The 26,226-nt window shown below is 36.5% G+C and overlaps 1 protein-coding gene across 4 annotated transcripts; it reads right to left on the bottom strand.

The window, feature by feature from the left end:
- Window positions 1–364: 364 nt before the first annotated feature.
- Window positions 365–23,352, bottom strand: tbx15 (T-box transcription factor 15). Of its 4 annotated transcripts, XM_048194241.1 has the most exons (9): window positions 21,777–22,810; window positions 18,590–18,644; window positions 18,288–18,495; window positions 15,448–15,549; window positions 11,940–12,111; window positions 8,178–8,345; window positions 7,204–7,268; window positions 5,954–6,051; window positions 365–2,160 (listed from the first exon to the last, which is right to left on the bottom strand). In XM_048194241.1, exons 3-9 carry the CDS (start codon window positions 18,377–18,379, stop codon window positions 1,325–1,327), a joined length of 1,533 nt encoding a protein of 510 aa, XP_048050198.1. In that variant the 5' UTR covers window positions 18,380–18,495; window positions 18,590–18,644; window positions 21,777–22,810; the 3' UTR covers window positions 365–1,324. The 4 variants fall into 4 exon arrangements, with proteins under 4 accessions (XP_048050198.1, XP_048050195.1, XP_048050197.1 ...); XM_048194238.1 differs by lacking the exons at window positions 18,590–18,644; window positions 21,777–22,810 and adding an exon at window positions 22,820–23,352; XM_048194240.1 differs by lacking the exon at window positions 18,590–18,644.
- Between the last annotated feature and the right edge of the window lie 2,874 nt (window positions 23,353–26,226).

The following is a 26,226-nucleotide window of genomic DNA, read 5'->3' as shown; positions in this document are numbered from 1 at the left end:
AAATAATCATTTTCAGTTTCTCTTTATCTCACGCCTATGATTATAATAAAGGGGAAAATAAGAGGGCATGAGAAAGATTGATTAGTAAAAACAACTTTTTTGTAGGACTAGTAATGGGTTTCAGATTGTGAAGATGAGAACTTTCTTTCGATCCTCCTGCTTTCTCTATGAAATTATGCACATGGATTAACATTTTTAATTTATTCAAACATATAGGCTACATAAATATTCACTTGAGTAGGTCCATATTTTGATCTGTGATAATTTCTGATTTAACATCCACCATATACTGCATGATATCATTTCAAAACCACAACCAAAAGCAACAAAACCCTTGATTTTTTTTTTTTTCAAGAAACAAAGATGACTTATAATATGTTTATTTAATGAGCTTTATGTGCTTGGCACTTGTATTTACAGTCTTAAAAGCCTAAAACAACATTTGTTCATTCCTCCCACACTGGTTTTAATTCAACATACACTGGCCATATAATTGCTTAGCATTTAAATATATTCATTTACAAACACTCCAAAGCATATACCTTAATTACCTTGTCTTCCTATGGTTTTTACCCACACAACAATTTAAAACCTATGTGCTTTACGTGCATTCACTATTGTTTATATGTTTATGTTCCACTCAGGATATGGTTAAGCCATTTCCAAACCAATAGGCAAAGGTTCAGCATTTCAGTAACAGATTGTCAGAATCACACAGACACCCTGTTATTACAGGAGGATTTAACTTTGCCATCCTGAGAGAGTCAGTTTCCAACATTGTATCGCAACCACTATGACAAGCATTGTATATTATCGACAACAAAAACAACATACTGACAACATTTATTCGTCACAGTTTTGAGGATATGTTTTGTTCTGGCTGATGTCTCTGTTCATGTGGGCCATTATTGCGGTTATTATTGCACCAAATATGAATCCTCACCAGAATCCATCTTCTAAAAATCGGACCTCATTTGATTTAGTTCAGTTTTTGCACATTGTTGAGGACGGCAGGTCAGAAACAACAACAGTCAAGTCATTTTTAGCTTGTATATCCATTTGCTTTGACGCCATATTAAGTAAGAGATGAAAACAAGTAACACTTTAACTCCATTTTAGTCTGATGAGTGATAAGGCAATGAGATGACAATAAGTCCACATTGAACGGCTGGTGTCACCAATGTCATGATGGCGAAATGCTCACACCAATGTATCAGACCTTTTGAATAATGAAACTCTGAAAACCCTGTAATGCTGAGCAAAAAACTGCAGCAGCTGTTCGTGTTTTTATCTGTTTTTGGTTTATTTTACTTTTTCAAGCGCTTTAAACCATGTGCATGGACATCTGTGAAGAGGGGCCATACTGGCGGCCATCACAGCTGCTGGCCCCCTGTTGGCTGCCGGCGGGGTTGCCGATCATGTGCATACTGTCCATGCCACTATTGGACAGGTACTGGCGTTCTGCAAATGCTCCAGCAGAGGAGGAAGAGCACAATAAGCCACCCTGAGGCTTCTCTGGGCTGGCAGCCAGGCGCGGTGATGCCGGGAAGTTGTATCCGTACAGGTTGTAGGGATTGTGAAGGGAAAAAGCGTTGTATGTGCTCTGCTGCACATGATGATGGCTCCCAGAGAACATATGGGCGGAGGAAGGGGATGAGCCGGATGAAGCTGATGACCCAGAGGCGGAGCTCGCCCCTGCCTGCATGACGTACTGCAGCTGGGATGCGGGAAAAGAGGCCAGCTGACTTCCATACGCATCCATCTTACCCCCACCGCTGCCACCGCTGCCGTTACCAGCAGCCAATGAGGCATGAGCCCCTCCCTGCATTCCTGCAGCGATGAGAGAGGAAGTCCTCTGAGGCAAGAAGGAATCGGAGGCCTGGGCGGAGGTTACAGTGCCTCCTGTGGTCTGGAGGCGGCCGTAGGAGCCGTCGGCCAGTCCTCCGTAGCCCTGCAGGGCAGCCATGTTGCTTCTAGCACATGCGGGGTACTCAGACAAGCCCAGGTTACATAGCTGGCTCTCCCTGCAGCCCACATTGAAGGTGTTGGGTGCCAGATGGAAAGTAGGAGGGGAACAGGAAGGGGAGAGAAGGTGTGTCGCACCGGAGGGAGATGGAGTGCCAGTGCTGGAGGTAGTGGGAGAGGTGCCAGTGCTCCCTCCTGAAAAACACAGTCAGCAAACATTCAGAAACATCCAAACCCCAAAGACACACTGTGGATACACGTTCCTATGCATGAAGAATAAGTACACACTCAAGAGGAGAACGGCGAGACAGAGCCAGCTCTGAAAACACACGCACTGTCCAACAATCACACTGAGAGCGTATCTCTTATTTCATCCCATGGACCACGAGCAGTCACTGTGACTCCTTAGGGAGAGCATTTCATCTGGTTACAAGAGAGGCCTGTTCAAACCTGGCAACAAGTGCCACGAATTAACCCATAATGGAGCGCTCATCTCTAGTGCTATTCTACATAACAAAAATCATTCTTTAAAAGTGGCTGAGATTTCTTGAAGGGATTCTGTCATTATTTACTCACCCTCATTTCGTTCCATACCTGTATGACTTTATTTATTCTGTGGAACACAAAAGAAGATATTTTGATTTTGAAATGTCAATGTTTTTTGTCCATACAATGAAAGCCAGTGGGGTGTGGGTTTTGGACCACACTGACTTTCACAGTTCTTTAAAATATCTTTTGTGTTCCACAGAATAAAGAAAGTCATTCAGATTTGGAAAAGCATGAGGGTGAGCAAATAATGACAAACTGATGAATTTTCATTTTTAGGTGAACAATCCCTTGAAGGTATTTTTTATAGTTAAAACTGTAAACCCGAGATCATTCTAAAAACTGAACTAACATAACCCAAGTTAACTTTCTTCTTTGCAGATTTACGTTGTCAGTATGATTGATTGGATGAACACAGTATGCAGCCTGCTTAAATAATGGCTTGTCTTGCTCTTGCAGTTGGGCTCATATATGCCTGATTTTGCCATTCAGTTTGACCTCAATAGACCTTTCAGACCATGAGTATAACAATAAAAACACTCTTCTTCACTCCAACAAGCACATTTTCTGTCATTGCCTTTTTTATTTTTCCCTCAAACACTGAAACAAAAGACAATGTGTAAAAGTTTATGATTGATTGATTGTTGCTAAACAACTGGCCATTACATTCTAACACATCTGGCAGCGAAATGCACACACTGTGTGAGACGTTGAAGAAGCGGGGTTTAAAGAGATGATCACCAGAGGTGAGGCGCAGTGTGAAAATCCCATTACATGTCTTGTCAGCTAAAACCATCTCAGGGATACTGTGACAAATGTTGATCTCAAATGTGGCTTGAGTTTGAGAATATGCATGTCTGTTCAACAGCACACTGGCCGTTTTCTCTCAGTATGACATGCAGCATTTGGGCATATGTTCATAGAGGGGGAAAAAATTCACTGGCACATATGCACAGTGAATAAGTCAAACACATGGAACTGAATGATAGCAGTAGGATATCTACCACATATTTCTTTATTAATGAGAAACTGGCCAGCACTCAGTTTGTTGTTTTGAAAATGTAGTCTGGTATATGGCTCTGAACGGGAAAGAAACTAAATAATTCAGAACTCTCTTGGCTGAGGCTTGGGCCAGCTCCATATGCGTTCGATAATACAGCTGAGTCGAGTTCTGGTTCGCTCGACGTGGTTCTGTTCTGTTGGCTGAGGGAAAGGAGACCTCGCGGTGATGTCATGTTTTTCCCCTGTTGTCAGGCTGGGGTGAGAGAGGCTTCAGCGGTGCTTTCGAGAACAACTAATTACGCCAGTAGATCTGCATGTACTTCTTGACGGCAGTCGGTTTGGGCTGCGGGGTGGGGGCGGAGGGAGAGAACACGACGTTTTGTCAGCCGTGCGAGAACTTTAATTAACATTTAATCTGTTTCGAGAAATTTGTGATGACAAACAGATGTCTACTCAGACAAAATACCATGCTCGCATTACTCTGACCTTATGACGAGAGAAAAAAATAGTTACATCAACATTTGATCATCTGGGCCATAACTAGCTATGAGTAAGACTGAGCTAAAGAGATGATTTTAGCAAAATCATCTGTAAACTGTAAGAGCAAAATTCACTTTCAAAAAAGACTTTTACTTTTGAATAATTTAAAGGGTTAGTTCACCCAAAAATGAAAATTCTGTAATAAATTACTCGCCCTCAAGTCGTTCCACACCCGTATTCATTTTCAGAACACAAATTAAGATATTTTTTGATAATAAAAAAAAAAAATAAAAAATCAGTGAATCAGTTGTTCTGAGTGTGTATCAAACTGCCAAAGTCACGTGATTTCAGTAAACGAGGGTTCGTTATGTGTTTCGAAATTTCAATGGTTCACTACTGGGAGGCGTAACTTTGGCAGTTTGATACACGCTCCAAACCACTGATTCGAAACAAAAGATTAATAAAGCTTCTAAGCTTCATGCATTGTTTTGAAATCGCCCATCACTAGATATTGTTGAATAAAGTTGTTATTTTGGGGGGGTTTTTTGGTGCACAAAAAGTATTCTCGTCGCTCATAACATTAATGTTGAACCACTGTAGTCACATGAACTGATTTAAATATACGTCTTCAGTAGCTTTCTGGGCATCTGAAAGTGTTAATTATCTTGCTGACAATAGAGGCCTCTCTGAGCCATCGGATTTTTAAAAAAAAAAAATCTTAATTTGTGTTTTGAAAATGAACGAAGGTCTTACGGGTGTAGAACGACATGAGAGTGAGTAATTAATGACAGAATTTTCATTTTTGGGTGAACTAACCCTTTAAATCCATCAACATTAATTCACCCTTATGACATTTCAAGCTTCAAAATATACACAAAAATACCTTAAAAGTATATTAAAAGTGGTCGAAACACCTTGTTGGCTATATTTCAAGTCTTCTGAAGTCATACGGTAGCTATGTGTGAGAAACAGACTGAAATTTATGTTGTTATTCACTGAATCAATATAGTCGCTTTTCCACTGTTGGGCCAAACCTTTCTCAACTGTTCCATTCCCTGCTGATCTGGCCCAGCTGGTATGGATATGGTTTCATTTTCCACTGTGTGAGGTTGATAACGGACTTTGGAATGTAATACAAATGCGTCAGTTGTTACATTGGTAACTGTTTACAGACGATATGAGATGTAAAAAGCGACTGCGTTAGATATTTCTTTTAATATTTCTTTTATTATTAATTTGTGTTTACATCGCTCAAATAGTGAGCCAGCTACAGAGGAACTAGCAGCCAGGCAACAGACAAGTGACCAATCCTGAGTTGTGACGTCACTACACGCATTCTACCATCACTGTTTAGCACAGTTAGCCAACCATGCTGAGAATTTCCAGGCCAAAACCGGTTTGTAATCATGCCGTGCCGTACCAGGCTCAAAGTGGAAATATAACTGGAACCGCTCCTTACCATTCTTAGAACCGTTCGGCCCAGTGGTGGAAAAGTGGCTAGTTGAACTGGAGAACTAAATCAGTTCGATAAGTGAACAGATTGAAAAAGATCAGATTGATAATTATTTTATCTACAAATAGAATGTTATGAATGTTACATTTTTTTTTTTTTAAATATGAACACATTTTGGTCTCTTTTTCATATAAAGCTATAATATGGTTTTAGGGTGAACTGTTCTTTTAAGAGTCTGAGGAAGTGAAATAACATTTGATCTATTGAACAGGCATATAGACAACCTCACTCTTGGACACAAAAACCCAAGATTGTCCAACTTGTCCCACCCATTGCAGAGCTCCCTACAAGCTTACAGTCATTCATAAATCCTCTGTGGTATGTGATTATTGCGGCCACACAGTAACTTTAAAAATGATTTATGAAGCAATATTTTGAAATCCAAAGCCTCTGTTATTTAAGTAGGCATGTTATAAACATCTCCAGTCACAGGGACCATGCACATACCTTGCTGTTTCTGCATGTTTGTGAAGTCCTCAAATGTCAGCGTTCTCACCGGAGGTCTCCAGAAAGCATACGTCTCCATTATTGCCTCCAACCCAGTCCTGCACAAGGGATAGTGACAGAGAAAGCCGGAAGAAGAGACGTGAAATGGCAGAGAAAACAGGTGAGACAGTCAGATTATGCACATGAGAAAAAAGGGAGAAAAAGAGAGGGGGAGTTTGAGGAAACTAGAGCCCGTAAAAAGGAGTAGGTTTTTACTGTGCACATAAATCTTGGTGATGTTTCATCTCTGCTCTGTACATGGCTCCCCTTCCTGTGTGATTTACTCCTCTTTGCAGAGCTCCCTGCATCAGCCCTCGCCTTGCTGCTTAACAGGCAGTAATTCTCTACTCCTTTCTGCTCGTTAGTGAGACGCTCTAATGACTGACTGAGACTGAATCCAAATACTGCTCACCAAATGACAGATTTTTCCCATTAATATCACAAATAAGAATTTACATTAAAATATTGATTTATATTTAGGTTAAGCAGATTTGATTCCACTGATCATCAAAAGTTAACAACTTAATCTGCGGAGTGTAAACCAGGATGAGCAGGATTCATTGCATAAATGGAACTGTGGTTACTTTGTGACAGATCAACTGTTTTGCTATATACACATTTTTTTACATTTTTTATTGTACGGGCAAGAGTGTTTTATATATATATATAAAATCTTACTCCTGAATAATCTTTTCATCTCTATTTTTCTGCAATGAAAATCTAATGCTAGTTCATAAATCAGGCGGTCTATTGTTTGAAAAATGAAAAAAGATGTCTCAAATATCTGTGGCGATAATACTCTCCAGATGGAAGTGTGCTTTCATGTGCTGAGGGTCTGTCTCAGACTTTCTCGCAGTATTCTGACTCGCATCTTATAGAGACGGAGCAGTGAAGTGCATGGAAATACAGCGAGAGGGAAAGAAAGGCGAGTGAAAGGGTGGGCGAGATTGAGGGAAGGGAGTTAAAAAAGCGAGAAAAGGAAAGAGAGGCATTTTTCTTTCCGCTGCTCTCAATCAGATCGCTTTATCACAGATCGACCAGGTTTTCTTGGCAGCTGAACGAGGGAGTGATTTTAATGTAGCAGGACGTGGGATTAGGAAGGATCCTCCTGGGGTTCATATCCATATGAAAGGCCACTGCCGAGATATGTGTGTATTTGCACACGCAGCATGGACAATACAGAGCAAGGGTAAGATTTCCTGAAAATCTACCTGTTTCTCCCTGAGTCCCGGAATCCTTTGGCAAATGGGTTGCGGTCGATCTTTAGACGGGTAATCTGTTATAAGAGAAGAAGTCCAAAACAGACTCATTTAATAATATTTTGACATATTCAGAAACTTCAAACACATATTCATCATAGCAATTTAATAATAAACAAAGTCTTTTTTCAATGTTTTGTTTTTGAAACTGATGCGTGAAATGGGATGCACAAAATATTGCCACCATATTGGTTCCTGGTTCCTAGAATTTTTTGAATTTATCAGTATGTGAATATTATTGGAATATTTTATATATGTGACCCTGGACCACAAAATCAGTCATAAGTCGCATGGGTATATTTGTAACTGTATGGGTCAAAATTGTAGATTTTTCTTTTATGCCAAAAATCATTAGGATATTAAGTAAAGATCATGTTCCATGAAGATATTTTGTAAATTTCCTACTTTAAATATATCAGAAAATTATTTTTGTAAGTAAGGTGCATCGCTAAGGACTTCATTTGGACAACTTTAAAGGCGATTTTCTCAATATTTTGATTTTTTTGCACCGTCAGATTCCAGATTTTCAAATAGTTGTACCTCGGCCAAATATTGTCTTATCCTAACAAACCATACATCAATGGAAAGCTTTTTTTTTTTTTTTTTTAAATTGCCCCTTATGACTGGTTTTGTGGTGCATATATAATATTGTATTTATATTTTTACACTCACTTAAGGTTAATCTTTAAAAACACTAATATATATTAATATTAACATTGTTAAATGTAATCAAAATGAATTTCCATTTTTCATACTGAAAATCATACTAAATTCACTCAAACAATTGATTTTAGTTTTTAGTGTCTGTCATTTAGACAAAACAGTATAGAATTTCTCTAGTTGTCAAGTTGTATTATGCCTATTAAGACCCGAACTATGCGTTTCATAGTCACAGTGGTGCTGTACACTGACAGTCAGTAATGGACCTGTTGGTTCTGGTAGGCTGTGACCGTAGTGAACACGGTCTCTGGGAAGCTGAACGTCTTTACTCCTTCCCCTGTAGGAACAGGTTTAGTTGGAGAAAGCTCACTGCTGAAGTCTTTCCGGATCACGTGGACACGGGGCTGATACTTGTGCATCGAGTGCAGGATGATCTAGAAATAAAGAGTTATATCATCAACTACTCTGCCACAACCACAAGAGCGCACTTACACAGCTGTATGGATTAAATGTCTGTGGCATAATGAGGCTGTGAATATCAAAGCTGCCTGGACCAATATGAGAACATGCTGTATCACAGTGTGTACACATGTTGATGAGATATGAATCAGGGCAGCTCGAGGGTGAGTATCTCACACCGATGTGTTGGCGTCAGAGCATAGAGGCTGTAGCCTTCCCTCCGGCCCTTAGTCTGTTTCTAATTACTCCCAGTGTCAGTGTGCGTCTCCTGGGTCCACCGCAACCGAGGAGGTCAGGCAAGAGAAGAGAGGCCTTTGCAAAACAGCTTGATGACAGTAAATTTAATATTCCGGCTCCCCCCATTCCTATCCAGTCCAAATGCACAGCCCAGGAGAGCCCAATGCTGCCCAAGGCCAGACAACACCAGCTCAATGAAGACCGACTGAGGAAGTGTTCAAAGCCACACTGCTGTAATTCCACAGATCGGAGATATTCAGGATTGAGAATATTGTCTGGGGCCTAAAAGGAATTTACAGGTGATATATGAGCACAAAAATTACACATTACGAGTTTAAATGTTTCAAAAGATGTGTATGTACACCCAAAATTACAAAATTAGTATTTCATACTAAGTACACTTCAAATCCATGAACATATTTATTGACATATCACTTAAAACTTACTGATATAAAATTATAATTAAACTTTATTTGGAGTATTTCTTTATTGCACAATGCACATTTCTTAATATTACACCTAAAATATGTTTTAATATCACTATTAATAAGGATTGTATGATCTTTGTATAATATCAGTCTTTAGGTACACTTAAATATCTTGCATTTAAAGTATACTTGCAAAACTTCCACTTTAGCTTAAGTATGTCTTTAGTTGGACCTCAGCACTACTTCCACACAATTAAAGTGCATTAAGTACAAAATTAGCTTTTCCAATTTAGCAGACTTTAAGTTTAGTGTACGAAAAGTACAATTGCAGGGTATTTTATTAAGCACATAAATATGTAAATGTATTTGTAGTATACTTAGCACAAAAAAATGTATTTCAAATACATTTTAGTATATTTCTTTTCACTAGGGCATATATATACATATATATATATATATATACAGTATTTACATACACACTATTTAGATATAGTGTGTGTGATTATATATATTCATTCTGAAAGTATACATCTCAAAAGTTGTGTATTTATATTATATATATTATATATATATATATATATATATATATATATATATATATATATATTTATAAATTAATTCTGATATTAAAGTAAGATGCCCCTTATTCTACACCAGTAATATTTAAATCCTCTTTGCAACGAAACTGCGATCGAAATGATTTTTGGTCAGGAGGAGGAACGTGAGGTTCATATATTCCATGGCGGCGTGGTCCCACACAGGACGTTCCAGGGTTAACTTCAATTCCGGCCCTCACTCGCCCTCCAGGCGAACAAAAAATAAAGTCTCTTTTTACGAGGTTGTGGTATAAGAAAAGTCCCCTCTCCTCTTCCTGAAAAAACACCAGCCTGCTACAGTTGTAACACCCATATGTTATTACATTTGTCAGAATACTCGAGTGATAGCATCAGTGACTCGAGTCAAAACAGCCCCATATGCAGAGGAGATGCCAGTAGAGCAGCGAACTGTGCAGACGTGGCCTAAGGCGACTATTCTACCCACATCAACCCTGCATCTAAAATACTGATACACTGTATCTTTTGGTAAGGAATACGCAGCCTGTCAGGTGCAATTATTCTATACTTCCTTTCTGTGCTCTGGCTTTACAACACCATTATACTGCTGGTCATGGGCAGATGCATAAATGAAAAGTGGATGATCGCATGAATTGAAACAACGTTATTGATCTGCTTCAATAAAAATAAATAATAGGTATAAATAGATAAAATATTGCACTTTATTTATTTAAATCAGCACTTTATTTATGTTAACTTTTATTCTTAACTATTTTCTGATTGTTTTTTTGTTAAAAAAAACACATACACAGACAGATTTTTCAAAACAGGATTTTCTAACCCATGCACTCTTACAGATGTGTCTAGCTAACATCACATGACATAACTCATAGGGCTACCAACACAACAGCACAAATGCAAACAACGTAATAAACTATTAAATTATTAATTAGTGAGATTTATGCTACAGTGCATGATGGGAACTGGCTATCACATGCGCATCTGGTTACGACCAACGAAAAGAGAATTCATGTAATCTCAACAAAATTGGATTAAGTAAATTTTCATTTTACACGTTTAAATTGTTTGCTCATTTCAAAATTACTAATATTGTTTTAATACACAGGGTTGTCTTGGACCCCAAACACAGTCAATCTCAAAACAGGAAACATTATAACAAAACATGAGGGCTTGGCCTTTAAAACCATACTGAGCAACTTAAGCACATTTTTCTTGTGGGTCTCATTATTCTGGATAGAGTTGGATGTATCACCTCATTTCTCAAAGTCACTGTCACTGCGATGATACATAACCAAGACAACCTAAGAAAACATGCTGGGGATGAGTGTCATCTGATGCTCTGATAATGAATTCATTCCTGTGCACTCACTGCCTCAGCACAATGCCACAGAACAGAGCCAGGCACAACACAGTCACACGAGAACAATGAGAAAAGATGCACTGGACACAAAAACGGGGGGGGGGCGGTGAATACATTTCCAAATAATAACATGCGCTTACATTTCGTTTGTACTCAGCTGTTGTTCAACACAGACGCATGGGGAATATCAGTCAAGTACATTCAAATCATTCTTTTTCCAATTTTGCCAGTTCTTCAGAGAACACACTGAATAATGGTTTTCTTCCTTGAGAGAATATACAGATGTCTTCGGGGGAAATGGGGGTTGTTATCCATCAACTAATGTATGTTATGAATACAGCGATGTGGATAAGCAGCTGTATGCAAAGTCTCTTAACTCAAAAACATACATTTAATGTGCAGAAATTGCATTTGTTGTAGTATGATGAGTTGGTGGCTTTAGTAATCATATGCATGGGTCAGTAAGATTTTTAAGTATATTATGCACATCAAGGCTACATTTATTTGATCAAATGTTTTGAAATATTATTACAGTTTTCTATTTGAATATATTTTAAAATGTAATTTATTCCTGTGATGTCAAAGCTGAATTTTCAGCTTCATTACTCTTAGTTACATTTCATTTCATTAGTCTTCAGTGTCACATTATTCTTTAGAAATCAATCTAAAATGCTGATTTGATGCTCAAGAAACATTTCCTATTATCAATTTTGAAAACAGTTGCGCTGCTTAATAGTTTTGTGGAACCATGATAATTCTTTAATAAATAGAAAGTTAAAAAGATAATAAATGTAATTAATAAATGTTTACTGTCACATTTGATCAATTTAATGCATCCTTGGTGAAGAGAAGTATTAATTCCTTTAAAAAAAATTAATAAAATCTGACTAACACCAAACTTTTAAATGGTAGTTTGTAATATATAAATACTGACATCATTACATTAACAGTAATCAAATGTGCACTTACATGGCCTTGATCATCCAGTTCATTGTTGGTGAGTTTGAGTTTGTCAAAGCTGACCACTTGTCTCATCCAGGTGTCTCCTGAAGCCAGTGAATCCGGGTGGATATAGACTCTGGGCGGCACTGGGGAATCTGCATTTCCCGCCACCATCCACTTTGAGCTGTGATACACGTACCTGCAAAAATACATGCATGACTTGATACCCTGTTCCAGCGGCCCATGAGTCTGTGTTAATAATACCAAAAATTACATGTGCTCTCGCATCCAGATTTTGATTGTTCAAAATACTTCTAACAGACCATACAAATTCAAGATAAACATAATATCCTATTAAACCTGTTTTGGACTGAAAATAATAACCTGTACTAAATGGTATGTAAAAGTATGTTAACATTAACATAATTAATGGAAAGCATTAAAAAGATTCTAATACATGTGTTTTTAGGCATTTCTAAAGTGCTGTTTGCAGGGCATTCCCTCAGCTGGATGCCTTTAGTTCTGGCCATGCATTTGAAAGTGCTTAACTGCGACGCCTCTGCCAAAGTCATCACCCAGCTCTCAAATATGGACAAAACTCTCATTTGGCTCCTTTTTGTTATTGCTTGGCAGCATTAAACATCCTCTGTGTCTGTCTTATTCTCTCCCAGAGCACCCCACTACTACGGACAAGAACACATGTGCACATTCACAGGCATTAATCGGTTAGATCTAAAATTGTATTGATAAAGGGCATATATATTTGTACAAAAACATGTGCGCTTTGACACAAACACTAACACGTTGTCTGTCCCTTGCACACATATGTATATAGAGCCAGGCGTTTTTGTAATTTCCTGTTTGGAGTGCTGTTTAGGGTTATGCTCTATGTAGCAGGGAAAGTGTTAAAGCAAAGGGAAACCTAAGACCAAAAAGGACTGGAAATTTGATTAGCTCTCTTTCATCTTTCATAAATCTGCCATCTGGCACTAGCACAATCAATAAAGATCCAACTTTATGTGACACCTTTTTGGACAGATGGTGGAGCGACTGCCCATTAGAGTCCAGCAATATTTAACACATGCATTACACTGTACACATGCGGAAGGCAGCATTTATATACATTTAGATGATAGGGGGGAAAAACAAAAATGGCTTTATTATTAATGTAAGGACCCTTCAGTAAAGTACAGAAACAAAATAACAGGGTTAAAAACTAGTCTATGCATACCAATATCATTTTTTCTAGTAGTTCATTATCAGTGTTGGGGGTAACGCATTGCAAGTAACTTGAGTTACGTAATCGGATTACTTTTTCAAGTAACTAGTAAAGTAACACATTACTTTTTCAATTTACAACAAAATATCTGAGTTACTTTTTCACATTTATTGACTGACAGCTCTCCTGTCCACATGTTGAGAGAAATGAAGCGCAGAGGTGTTGTGCATGCTGTGTGTAAACATGACAGTTATTTTAGATCTAGACTAAATGTGAACATGCATTTACTCATCTCACTTGCACGAAAACATTCAGTATTCCTCAAAATTAATAAAAACTGTGAAATGCAATCTTAGAATTTTATGCAAACATGTAATAATTAACTATATTAAATTACACAAATATACTTTATGTATTTAATCTCACTTTATTAACCAATGTCTTTGCTGCTGACACTTAATAATCTAATTCAACCATACTAATTATCAAAAATTACTTTAGATTAGATTTATAAATAAGAGTGTTGAACCTCCTTCTCCTGTATTCTATTCTTCTTCAATCCAGAATGGCGGCACAGCTGAAAAATTTGTTTGAGTTACGCCCTCTACTGTACAGGTGTAAATATGCACTTCCTTCAGCTTATTCATTTCTCTTTGGGTGTGAAAGAGCCTTAACATTTGCCAAAAATAGAACTTTTTTGTTGTTATTAAAAAACAAATAAGCGAGCCCAGGCCAGGTGAGAAAAAGTAACACAACAGTAATGTAACGCATTACTTTTCACAGAGTAACTAAGTAACGCAATACTTTTAAAAGTAATTTTTTCCCAACACTGTTCACTATATGCTTGTGCTTTCTCATACACACAACACAGCAGCAAAGAGACCAAGTCATATATTGGGTTACTTTACTGACAGAGTAAGTGATACTCTGAAGTGTGGACCAGAGCATGTGCTCTGCGTTTACATCAACTTGAGTCTGCACCATGTGCGTTTATTGTGTGCATATATAAAATAAGAGGACGTGCATGTCTGAAGTAGACAGCTGTACAAAGCAAAAAAAATAAAGAAGAGACAAACAGGCCAACACCTAGAATTAATGTAGGATATTTGTTAATAATTTTGCTAGAGAGAGCCTCCGTCAAGGATCCGAAAATCTGGGCCGCTTCGCATTTTCCTACTTCTTCTCTCAAACGTAGGCCATACCAAATGCCCACATTAAAGAGTAAAGTAATTCAAGTAACACGTAAAGAAAGATTTAACAAGTCTAGTATAAACTCTATGTCACTTAAAAAGGGCAGTGCGCCTAAGTAAAGTGAGTAAATTCCAATAAAGCCTGCGTTTCCAGACCCGAGCCCTCGAGACACATGAGGCATTCCAGTGACAGCTCTTTGCTCCGTTTGCAAAGCCTTGTGGTAAATTCCCCAGCCAGGAAGAAAATCCTATTTAATTTTACAAGATCTTTTGGCTTCTAAAATCCTCCATGATATTTGGGGGCTCTAAATGGCTCTCTTCAAGGCCAGTCCTCGAATGGCTGTGGTTTTATTTTCAGTAAATGATTACATTAAGTTTAATTGAACTGGAAGATTATTGTGTTGTCCACTTAAAGTGTCAAAATGTAATTAACATAATAACATCCACAATGTTCTGCATCATTTATTTTAAAATAAAAAAAAAAAAACCCTTTCTAAAGTATACATTATATAAAATGAGAAAATATTGGTTTTTGCTCTCGGAGACTTGTAAACTTATTTGTCACCTTTTGCCTCTAATCAATGTCCTGATTTCAGTCATTTCCAGTACTGCTCTCAGAAATCAGTTTGTGGGACTAAAGCATAAACACAACTCAAATAGTTTCACTGAATATAAACAAAAATCAGATGCTTTTATTGAAACAAGGAGAGCTAACCTTGATCATTATGCCTCTATTATTTAGTGTTAAATAAAAAGCGACTTATTTGGGAAGACTTAAACTTGTAATGAAGCGCGGCACATGTAATTATGGAAAGGACAAGTGCACTACAGCAAGCCGTACATGCAGGCTTTAGTTGTATTCATGTAAAGCTTGTCTGTAAGCATGTGTGATGGAAAGTTGTCATGGTGAGAGCAAAATCACAGGGACACACTACACCACCTTCGATGCTGATACGGCAACTCTGTCAGGGCTGCCGTCAGCGTTGCATATTCATGTAAATCTCCAACTCCATTTCAAGAGGGCTCAATTTTCCAGTTTATAGACAAACATCCAGTCAAATTTGTCATTTTCCTCTTTACTCATTGCATTCTAACAGAGCTTCACACTCTCTGCAGCTGTGCTTACCTGTATCTCTTGTTGTCCACTGGTACAATGTCCATGGCAATGTAATACTGCTGATGTGGATCCAGTCCGACGATTTTAACTCTCATGGCAGGGAACATTCTCCTGAAACAGAAAATTAATTAATATTATTGCATGTGTTTATCGAACAATTGCATTAACTGTGATGCCACTGACAAATAAAAAAATTAAAATAAAAATAGTGAAAAGAGAATAAAAAAACAAAGTTAATGTAAATAAGACAGGAAATGAATTAAATGATTGAAAAAGAATAGCATGTGTTAAAATCATGTCTATTATATTGAAATATACCACTGTCTGACACCAACAAAAGCATAAAACAATAATAATAAAAAAGAATAAAATATTTTAATCATTCTTATCTTTGAAAGTATCAAGTCTCACTGAGCATTAGCAAATAATAGGATTCAGATACATTTTGGTAAATTAAAAATATGTCTAAAATAAAGAACAGCAGACAAATGAAAGAACTCAGAAATGTCTATAAAAAGTTCAAACAAACTAAACTGAACAAAGAGACCATGTCTAAAAAAGACATTTTTGGCTAATTCCTCATTTTACACTTCAAAAGCAACTTCTTTGTCTTTTCATTTTAACGTCATAAATCTCTTTGTTCATAATGAGAGAAAAGTGTCTGGTCGCTCACTTCCACCCCCCTACACCTCGAAATTTATAGGGTTATTATTAGCAGGGGCATAAAATACACGGGGCTATTCATGAAGTCGTGTTACACGCGTTCATATCAGAGTAATTATTATTTCAGGCTCCATTTTTGACTAAACATACAAACAAGGAGCCTATATGTTAGTTTGGACACGAGTTACTTTGTTTGATAAAGGGTTCTTCTGGTAGGCCTACAAACAAGATTGTTTACTGTTGCAACGAAAAATTGCTACACTCGGGATTATCAGTGCGAAAGAATCAGAAGAAAGGGTCTATTGATGATGAAAAAAGTGTAGGCCCAAGAAATATATCAAAAGTTATTGAGAGAGAAATATTCAGTATTTTAAACAAACCTTTATTATGCTAGTTTTAGAATTTAGATCTTAATTTTTCCCTAGAAATTTTTTTAGTGTTGTTTTTTTTTTCTTTAGACCCATCTTAATCAGCATATAGGCTATATATTTGTTGTCTTTACCGAAACACATTTAAACTTTTTTATTCTCCGTAATTTATTCTCCGTGAACTGGGGACATAACGAGATTTTTACACAATTACGCAAAAAAATAAAAAAAAATAAAAATAAAAATAAAAAGTCTAATAATTTGTGAATATGGGTTCGTTAAACGAGGTCCATTTTTTCTTACTTGTGTAGCTAAGCCACGACAGTCGTATTAATAAGCTCTACTTTACAGCTCTCCAGTGCAGTCAGGAAGTATTCTTGAGTACAAGTTTACCCTGTGTTTTAAAACAAGGAATTACAGCAATAAATGGAGACATGTTATCATGTTGGTTTGATCGTAAAGTGTAAAAATGGCACGGAAATACCTGGCAATCCCCCAGAGAAAAAAAAGGGGGCGAAAGGTCTTACTGTGAACTGTGCAGGTTAAGTTATATGCTCGGTTTGGGCTGTAATTGACGCTCAAAAGAGCAAGAAAACGAAAAACATATTTCAAATATATTAATTAGAAACAGTTGTTGTTGTGCTGTTTCCCTACCGTTATAGGGTTGACTAAGTAGTGGAGTAGCCTCGTAGCTCGCCATGTAAAGGTTGTGGTTTGTGATTTGTGACTGCTGCCCCCATGTGTAACACATTAGCGCCCCAAAACAGTGTTTTCATGTTTTCAGTCCCCGCGCGCGGTCACATCCCTTTGCCAAACAATGGTATGTTACCTTGAGCTTATTTGCGCGTACGTGTGTCAAAAAGGAAAAAAGAGAGTAGTGCTTGTAGGCATATGGGTCGATGACAAATGTTCGAGATGATAAAAGAGAATTTTAATAAATAAAATTATTAGAATTGAATGTATTAAAAAATGTTTTAATACATTTTTTGAATATTTTTACAAGCAACTGAAAAATACTTCAAGACGTTTAGGTACTTCTTTTAATGATCCTAAAAATGTCAAGTTGTGTAAGCCTAACCATCAAGTAAAATTATTTAAATACTTTCCTTGCCTGTTGAAACCACGTGAGTGCACACAACTTCAATGTAGGATAAATTTTCAAACTTATTTATCAAGATAAAAAAGCCTTTCCTTTTGAAGTGTAAAATGAAGAATTAGCCAAAAATATCATGAATTTTTAAAACATAATGAAATCTTTAATAAATAATAAAAATAATAATAATAATATAAAAATAATGACCTTTTTATTTAATGGTTTTCTTTTGGCTCATGGCACACAAAATGGCTTGCTGCATGTTGGTTACTCCACACTGATTTTAGTTTGATTTTTAATATTCATTATGTATATATATATATATATATATATATATATATATATATATATATATATATATAGATATATATTGACTGCTTATTTTAAAAAGAAATACTAATAAAATATTATGAAAAACTATTTTTGCCAAAAAGAATTTCAGCCTTTTAATACGTTTTTTTTTTTTCTACATTACAAACTTTAAATTCAGAATCTGAAAACATGTTAATCACAGAAGAGAACGTGTAAGTAGTCCCATTTATATCGTATTTTTAATGTACGAATGTCAAAACTACAAAAGGGGTTATACGCCTATCTTTAAATTTGGTTACATATGAATAAAATATAGTCAAATTTAAAAATAAATGCTGGTTATTGTCTGGTCAAATAAGTTGGAATTCTAACATGAGATAAATTCAATATTTTACATTTCATAAAAGGTTTACCTTCCTGCTTTTGTGATGATCATTTCTGTACCAATGTCGTGGAAGCGCTTCCACAGGTCAGCGCACTGCAGCTCCACCTGGATCTCCTCCATTGACGCGGAGGGTGAAGGGTCGCAGGCGGCAGGGGTCAGGTCCGCCGGGGAACCGAACGAGCAGGACGTCCTCTCCGCCAGACCCTCGCCGTCAGAGCCCGGGCTGGCCTCCGAATCTACAGCGAGCAAATAAAATCATTATAAACGCCAGCAGCAGAAAGGAAGCCTCGGGAGGCTTGTTGACAATATTGAGCGGTAGAACCAGATCACCTGCAGCAGTAAACGATAACGACTTGGATTCACTCAGACCATCATGGGTTGAGGCCTTTGAAAAAAAATATATAGCAAAAATAAAATAAAGTGGAAAATCTGATTCAGCACATTGGCTCCAGAATATTTCTTTTTGTTTTCTTAAAATACATCGTATGATGTTTTTGGACACGCGTGGGGTTAAACCGACTAAAGACATGTTCCCCAGTGACAGATCTATAGGCCTATTCTAAATAATAATAATAATAATAATCACAGAACGAATAGAAGATTATTCAAAATTAGATTTATGAACGAAATTGCCGATAAAATAAAAGCTATTATTATTATTATTATTTATGCCCACGTTCTTTGCTGTTTTAGCCTAATGTTTTGGAGGAAAAGCTGCAAATCTTGCGCAGAATCTAAATTAGCAGTCTAAGTTAAACTTTTAAAATGGTTGGCATTAGAACTACCACATCAAAAAGCATGCACTTAAAAAAAAAAAAAACATTTGAATTACCAAATGTGCGCGCACGTTAGTGATAGTTTAAAGACAAACGAAAAGCAGAGAAATTCAGGCCTTAACTCTGATGCAAAGCAAAATGAATGAGTGCATGAGTTAAACAGAAAATTCACAAGAAATCCATGTATTATATTTTAAGGCTAATTATTTACAGATTTTATTACTGAACTGCTTACGCAACCTAAGGCTTATTGAAATTATTTGAATTGCTTTGGCTGTACATTTCATGCAAATGAGGCTGTGCAACCGTAAGCTGCAGAGAGACTGGCCAGCAGCCCGGGTAAAACCGCCATCACCCCGTGCACAGAACCCTCTGAGGCCACGGGAAAGAGGTTAGAGAGCCCGAGTCAGAGGGAGTGCGACTTTTCATCAACCTCATGAGAGATTCAATCAGCGTAATTACAGTAATGAACCCCATCGTCTCTTTCATGCGATCTCTCAGGCATGTCCTCAGCTCCATCCAAACCCGTCAATGTGCTGTCGTTCCTGAGCTGCTGTCTGTCAATGAGCCATTCCACAAGACTAATACCCTCTGCCAGAATTACGTACAACACAACACAACACAACAAACTGTAGACTAGCTACCAGCGTCAGCTTCACACAAACGATAAACTATAGTTTCAAAATAAGACAGATAACAAAGCTTCACCTTTACCATGGACATGATAACACTGCCTACCAAAGCAGTCAACTATAGCTTGTAGGTGTTCTGTTATTAAGACTATAGTGAACGCGTAAAAATGGAATGGAAACGGTACTTTGAGTTGACGCAAGGAAGCAAATACAAAAACATCATTAGTAGCTATTATAGCATACTACTAATAGCAGATTCATATTTTCTGCTGCCCGTTGATACCGCAGCACACCACTATCACATAAACAAATTCACTGTGTCTTCTTTTATAGACTTGACTTACTTGTGAATGACCTAATTTTTTTCTTGGGACAGAGGCGAACTAAGCATGAAATTGCAGAGTAACCCAATCCATCAGGAACAGAACCACCTGTTTCTGCTGGACTTCATTCAGTCTCATGTAAGAAGGAGGTAATAAAAATAAAGATTAAGACTCCTTTTAAATGTACACATCTGTCGTCTTTCATTTTTACTTTGCCTCTCTGGGAATTATGCAAGCGAAGGGTGAAAAAAAAAAGACATCGACCGTCATTTAGAACAGCTGACAATGGCAGACTTTAGCAATATTCATTATCCTATTTATTGAAGAATTTAAAGACTTTTTGAAGTATTGAACCAAACAGAATGCAAATCATTCAAGATTTTGACATTAAAACCAATTAACTACACAATGGTCCAAGTTGAAAGTGATGTTTTCATTAAATATTGTAGACGTCTTACTTTTAATATTTAGTTGATATCACACACACGATACTCTCTTTGTTTTACCTATATGATTCATTTATTTGTATATTTATTTATTGCAAACCTTGTCTTTGGTTGTGAAAAGCAGAATAAGCAAAGTAGGTTAAACTCATAACATCACGTTAATTTTTCAATGATGTGCCAGTTAGAAAGCCTAATATATATATATATATATATAATTTGATGTGAAAATATATAAGGGTAGCATAAATCTATATCAAAACAGATCGTAATAAAAAAAAAAAAAAAATTATAAAAATTTTTTCAGTGTGACCAAGATGAAAACAGCACGTAAGGTGAAAGAATACTTTGGGGTCAAAAACTGATTGGTTAATTATTTCTTTAAAATTATATTTCTAATTGATAACGATTTATTAAAAACATAAAAGCTTGTTGTTGATTAGCGCCTTAGGCGACCTGCTTTATACTAAGAAGTCTTCACTCCAGTGTCTAAAAAGATTTTGTAATAGCCTAGCTATATAAAGTATATTTTCCTCTGTAATTAAATCAAGATGGATTCTACCTGGAACTGTAGATATTGTTGTTCAAAGACGTAGAAATGTTGCCATTTGTGTTGACTGAAACAGTCGGAAGATCGTAGAAACTGACTCAAATACAAAAACATCCGTGTCTGTTTATAACATCAGCCTCGAACAGATGAGAAATTAATCTGTATGCATGCGCGTGGGCAAGATCAAGACCAATGTATTTAGATGAACTGAAATTATTGTGCCACGTAATTAAATGAAACAATCTATTGTTGTCCATATTATAATCCGCGTTGTATCACAGCTGAACCAAGGCCTATTCCCATTGGTCGTGTAGCAACAAAGATGTTCTGTTTTATTCTAGCCTATTCATGAACTCTTTAGTTAAATAAATACATGAAGCACAGTTAAGTTAGAGAGAAAATGCTTTAAATATGTTATATCATTTGAATCTGAATTTTAAAAAAAGTATTTACCATGCAACATGCAACCATTGAACATGACATTAGGCCTATATCATAGGTATTAAAGGAATAAGCAAACGCACGTTTTGGAATTTCCGTGTAATGTGCATCAATGGTTTACAATTCGACATGAAATAAATGAGGTTTAATTCTTGTTGCGTTAATTGACAACATTTTTAAATAGAATACAATCCGTTATGGACACACATAGGCCTTATGTGACCTGTTGACCTGAACGCGTAATCTAATAGAAATCAAGTTAAATCTTGTTCGTTAAAAACAACAACAACAAAACCTACTAAAAAGCTGTCCGACATTTTAATAAAATGAAAATTATCTGGATGCTACTCACCTGTTGCAATTTTTTTTTCTTCCTCTGTAATAAAGCTGCTCTTTTGTTTCAGTATAGCCTAACTAACTTTTGTCTGTGCCCACCATTATTTTTAAAATGTGGAGAACGGTCATATTTATCCGGCGTCAATATCAGAATATGTACAGAATGATCAGTCAGCAGCCTGTTGTGCGGAACTTAATGGTCTGCCTAATGGCAAATGTTCCTGAAGCGAGACTAATGAAGTGATGACTAACGTTGCAACAGTTGAACTACAGCGATGAAACCAAGAAACACACACACACTCACACACACAGTTACAGTATGTGCATGAGCGCCTGCTCGCGTGAACTCACAATAAGAGCACTTATCTTTTGAGACGACCTGGAGAAGGGTTAGTATGTACAAACTGACATCTACAGGGAGTCGTGTTAAACTCTACGTTCATATTTCCAATTAATTTGTATAATATATATACTTTTCTGTTTACCTAATAAAACATAAGACCACGATTTGACAATTGTCAGGCCCTCGTGGACACACCGTCTATTAGTCGATATTTTACATCACTAAATTTGCATTTACTTAATTCTTAGTCTGAATTAAAACACCAATCCTTTTATTAAAGGGGAAAAAAATCACAAGTTACAAGAGTTCTATTCTAGACTCCAATTTCGTAGTTTAAAATAATAAAAGCTGTGGTATTTCTACACTGTTGTATTCATTTGTCTAGTATGAATTACTGTTCTGGACACTTTCTTTTGGATTGGTAAAATTTCCCTGACAGAAACAACGTCATATTTAACTATTTTGTGCAAAGTAATTTAAGAAAACACGGTTATCTGTTGTTTCGTTATAAAACATTTAAAATGCTATTATAAAAAAAAAATGTTGCTTTGTAGAATTAAAGTGATATTTGGGCCTGTAATTGTAAGCTAGGCTATTTGAAACATTTTAGTCCAGTGCAAAACGTTAGTTTGTAAATGCGGTCAAAAGTTAAAGCTTTGGGATGTTTATGTTGTGCATGGCAATTCAGTTTGCCATGTCATCATTCATTCACTAACCCGGATCAATATCCAGACAATTAGCAGGATCCTCGCCGTCTCCCAATTGTCCGTTGCTCGCGAGGCTCTCCATAGACAGCTCCAGTTCCTTTTCTTCCCAGCCCCGGAGCTTCCGCTTCTTGTTTGTCCCGATCAGGGCTTCAACCGAAAAGGCGTGCGCTCGTGAACTCAGCGCGGCAGCGGATCGTCTCCTGTCACTCATCTCTCCCACTGCAAATCCAACGGAGGACAAATAGAAACTCCGTCCGGGCGGCAGGCGCAAGAATGCCGCACGCGCAAAATGTTTATATCGGGTGGATTTAGGTCTCCGGTGACGACGGTAATCCAAACCCAAGTCTAATTTATGCCCGTTAAAAGCTTAAAAATAAAAGAACCCATTCCCGACGAAGAGGCTTCAGCTGAATACCTTTTCCGAGAAGATAGTTTGTTAGTAGGCTATATCTCGATGTTTTGCGTCTCCGTCCAACTTCTCTGCGTCTCTTTTTCTGTCGCTGAGTCCTCTCTGATTGATATTCACTTCTGGAAAACTTTTTTTCGAAGCGTTAAGGGCAACCCTCTCACTGTTTGTCAAACCTAGCGTGACCAATGGGAAACGCAGGAAGGGAAAGAGCCAAAATATGTTGTCCAATGAAAGAGGAGGGAAATAAGCACGGTGGAGAAACTCTGAACTGGAATTTGGAGATGGCCATCTTACACTGAATTAACCTCATTCGATTTAACAAGCAGATAAATGTTCTGAAAACATTTGTTTTTGTTCCATTAGCGAAACAAAGCATTCCCTTTTTTGTGGTAAATTAAGTCTACAATAAATAATTTTAACAAGATTTCTTTCTAAAGTTTTTTTCGTCCTGGTGGGTCATCGTAAAATGTCTTGTTGATTAAGTAACCTATCTGACCTTTAAAATGTTTGATTGCTTATTATTAAAAAAAATGAGTCAGCATAAAATTATCTTTTTCTTTCTTTTGTCAGTGACATGTCTTTTTGAGCTTGATTGCATGTGGATGCACTTTATTCGATTATTCACTAAGATTAATGTTAAACTTGATGAATAGCCTACTAGTAGGCTAAATAAAAGACTGGTCTAAGTATCCCATAGATTTCCTCTTAAGTTTAGGCCTTGGCCTAATTATAAAATATTAGTTTTTTATAAATACAGATTTCATCTCCTGCTCTTCATAATCAAATATCATCACAGTGTGTAGCCTAAATGTTCCACACAGAACCAACACCTTCGTATAGTGAAGAAAACAGACGATGCGATCAAGGCTGTGACACGTTAAAATGACAAAAGTGAAAAGTTAAATCATGCTTTTCATTGTTCTCATGTTTCACGTTTTCATCAAGATTGTTCCAAACAATTAATCCCTTTACATTATTAAAATTAAATATTACTATTATAAGTGTTCAAAGAATAACTATACATGCATTAACGTGTAGCTTATTTATGTTTTTCTTACAAAAAAGGAATAATTAAAGCTTTACAGCCGGCAAGTAGCCTAATAATAAATAATAATGATAAAATAAACGAGAAATTAGTAATGAACTATATAGTAGTTGGATAAATACAACTAAATCAACTAGAAACAAATTTAATAAATAGTCTAATTAATATTAAATTTCACATTAAGACGGATATAGAAGAAATATAGTTACATTTAAAAATGCTAAATAAACTTACAAAAAATGATTCAAAGTTTATGATTCTAAACCGCTAGTATAGTGGTAAAGAATCATAAACTTTGAGTCTTTTTTTATGCAAATTACGCAGGTAACTTTCTACATGCATAACATAATTTACATTTAACTGCGAATTTATTTTATCAAAACAGTGGTTGAATTAGTAGCTGGAACATATAGATCACGCTGCATCCTAATTTACATGAATAGCTAATTTACACTTTAACCCTAAGATTTAGTTGCCTGTACGATGTTACTTCGAAACAAACCGGTTCAACTTAAACCATAGCAATTAGGCTGACGGATGTGGATATAGGATCCGGTAATATTATGGCGTTGATAAATGGTTATTTCCGCGCGTTATTTTGAATACTAAACATATTTTTTCCTTTTATCTGCTCCAATTAATTGTTAACTAATTTATTAATGCATGATGATGCAATGCTCTTAATTAAAGTGTGGATTAAACAGTTTAATTCTAATTAAATATAATTGAATTAATTTAATATGTATACACGCAGTCCTGTTTTGAAGGTCACATTAAAAATAAATTGACTAAGAAACCATTATTATTTGCCTATTATTATTATTACTACGAAATAGACAGACCATTTGTTTTGGGAGAGAGAGGGAAAGCTATTGGTGCGGTAAGTCTCATTAGAGGGACTCTTTATTCTCGCTAGATGAAACGTTGCCAAAATACACTGGATCCTTTTTAAGAAAATGCTAATAATCAGGTTTGACAGCAAAATTCCATTGTTTCGTCAATGAACGCAGTAGACCTACATTTTGATGTTTGTTAACGCTTAATTAAAGAAAAAAGGCTGACCCCCATCTTTCAGAAACAGAGCTCAACTGGCTCTAGTATACGCTTCACATGAGCCATTACCCAACTAACTCAACACATACTTGACCGCGCATCGCTTGGTATCATGAGCGCTGCATCCGATTAGCACACTGCACTGATTATGATAAAACACGTACTAAATGTCTTACACGTTTTGTTGTCATTTTACTGGTTATTTAACTCCAGCAATTCAATATTGGCAAATGAGCATGCTTGCACTTTGGGTAGGCTATTATTTCAATTTAGCTGCGCATATGGAGTCTATACCAACGCTGGCACAAAACTCAACAGCTAAAAATAGCGTATTTGAACAAGGCGAAAATGAATGACACTTCAAAGCAGAGTAACGCGAAATACTGTCAAACAAGCGACTGTTCTTCGCCATTCCATCAGCCTGTAGGATATATAGAGAACGAAAAAACCCAGCTCTAAACAAACGAATCATTTTGCTGCACTGATCATTAATTGCCCTGTGGAACGAATAAACTCCCCACCTAATCCTCCCATATATCCTTGAATTCAGAATACTGCTTGGAGAAAAATACATGTTTGTGCAGGCTACATGATGATGGAAACGTTTCCAATAGCAATTTAAAAGAATCCGAGAAAATGCGGGTACAGTTAATAATGTTTTCTCATTTCATGATTTATGATGACTTCTTTTAGGATTATTTCATCGAAAAGTAGGCAGAAACGGCTGAAGTCATTATAAATGTGGAAATGTTATTTTTTGACTGAATTTAAGTAGCTAGCCTATATGAAAAAGACCTAGGATTTGAAATTGTTCCCAATTTAAAATTACAAGCATAACTCATTATTTTAAAGTACACTCATTTATAACATATCCACTCTTGGGTTATGAATTTCAATATCAGCCTGTGC

Source organism: Megalobrama amblycephala, linkage group LG6, assembly GCF_018812025.1.
Source record: "Megalobrama amblycephala isolate DHTTF-2021 linkage group LG6, ASM1881202v1, whole genome shotgun sequence".
NCBI classification, from domain to species: Eukaryota; Metazoa; Chordata; class Actinopteri; order Cypriniformes; family Xenocyprididae; genus Megalobrama; species Megalobrama amblycephala.
This window is presented reverse-complemented; position numbering and strand designations above follow the sequence as displayed.

What these genes read in the sequence shown, in the direction of transcription:
- tbx15 (XM_048194238.1), bottom strand. Translation starts at nt 23,021, where the DNA reads ATGAGTGACAGGAGACGATCCGCTGCCGCGCTGAGTTCACGAGCGCAC. An exon ending in CGGGACTCAGGGAGAAACAG is followed by an intron (nt 6,052 to 7,203) that starts GTAGATTTTCAG and finishes TCCCTTGTGCAG; the next exon opens with GACTGGGTTGGAGGCAATAA. An exon ending in AAACATGCAGAAACAGCAAG is followed by an intron (nt 2,161 to 5,953) that starts GTATGTGCATGG and finishes TGTGTTTTTCAG; the next exon opens with GAGGGAGCACTGGCACCTCT.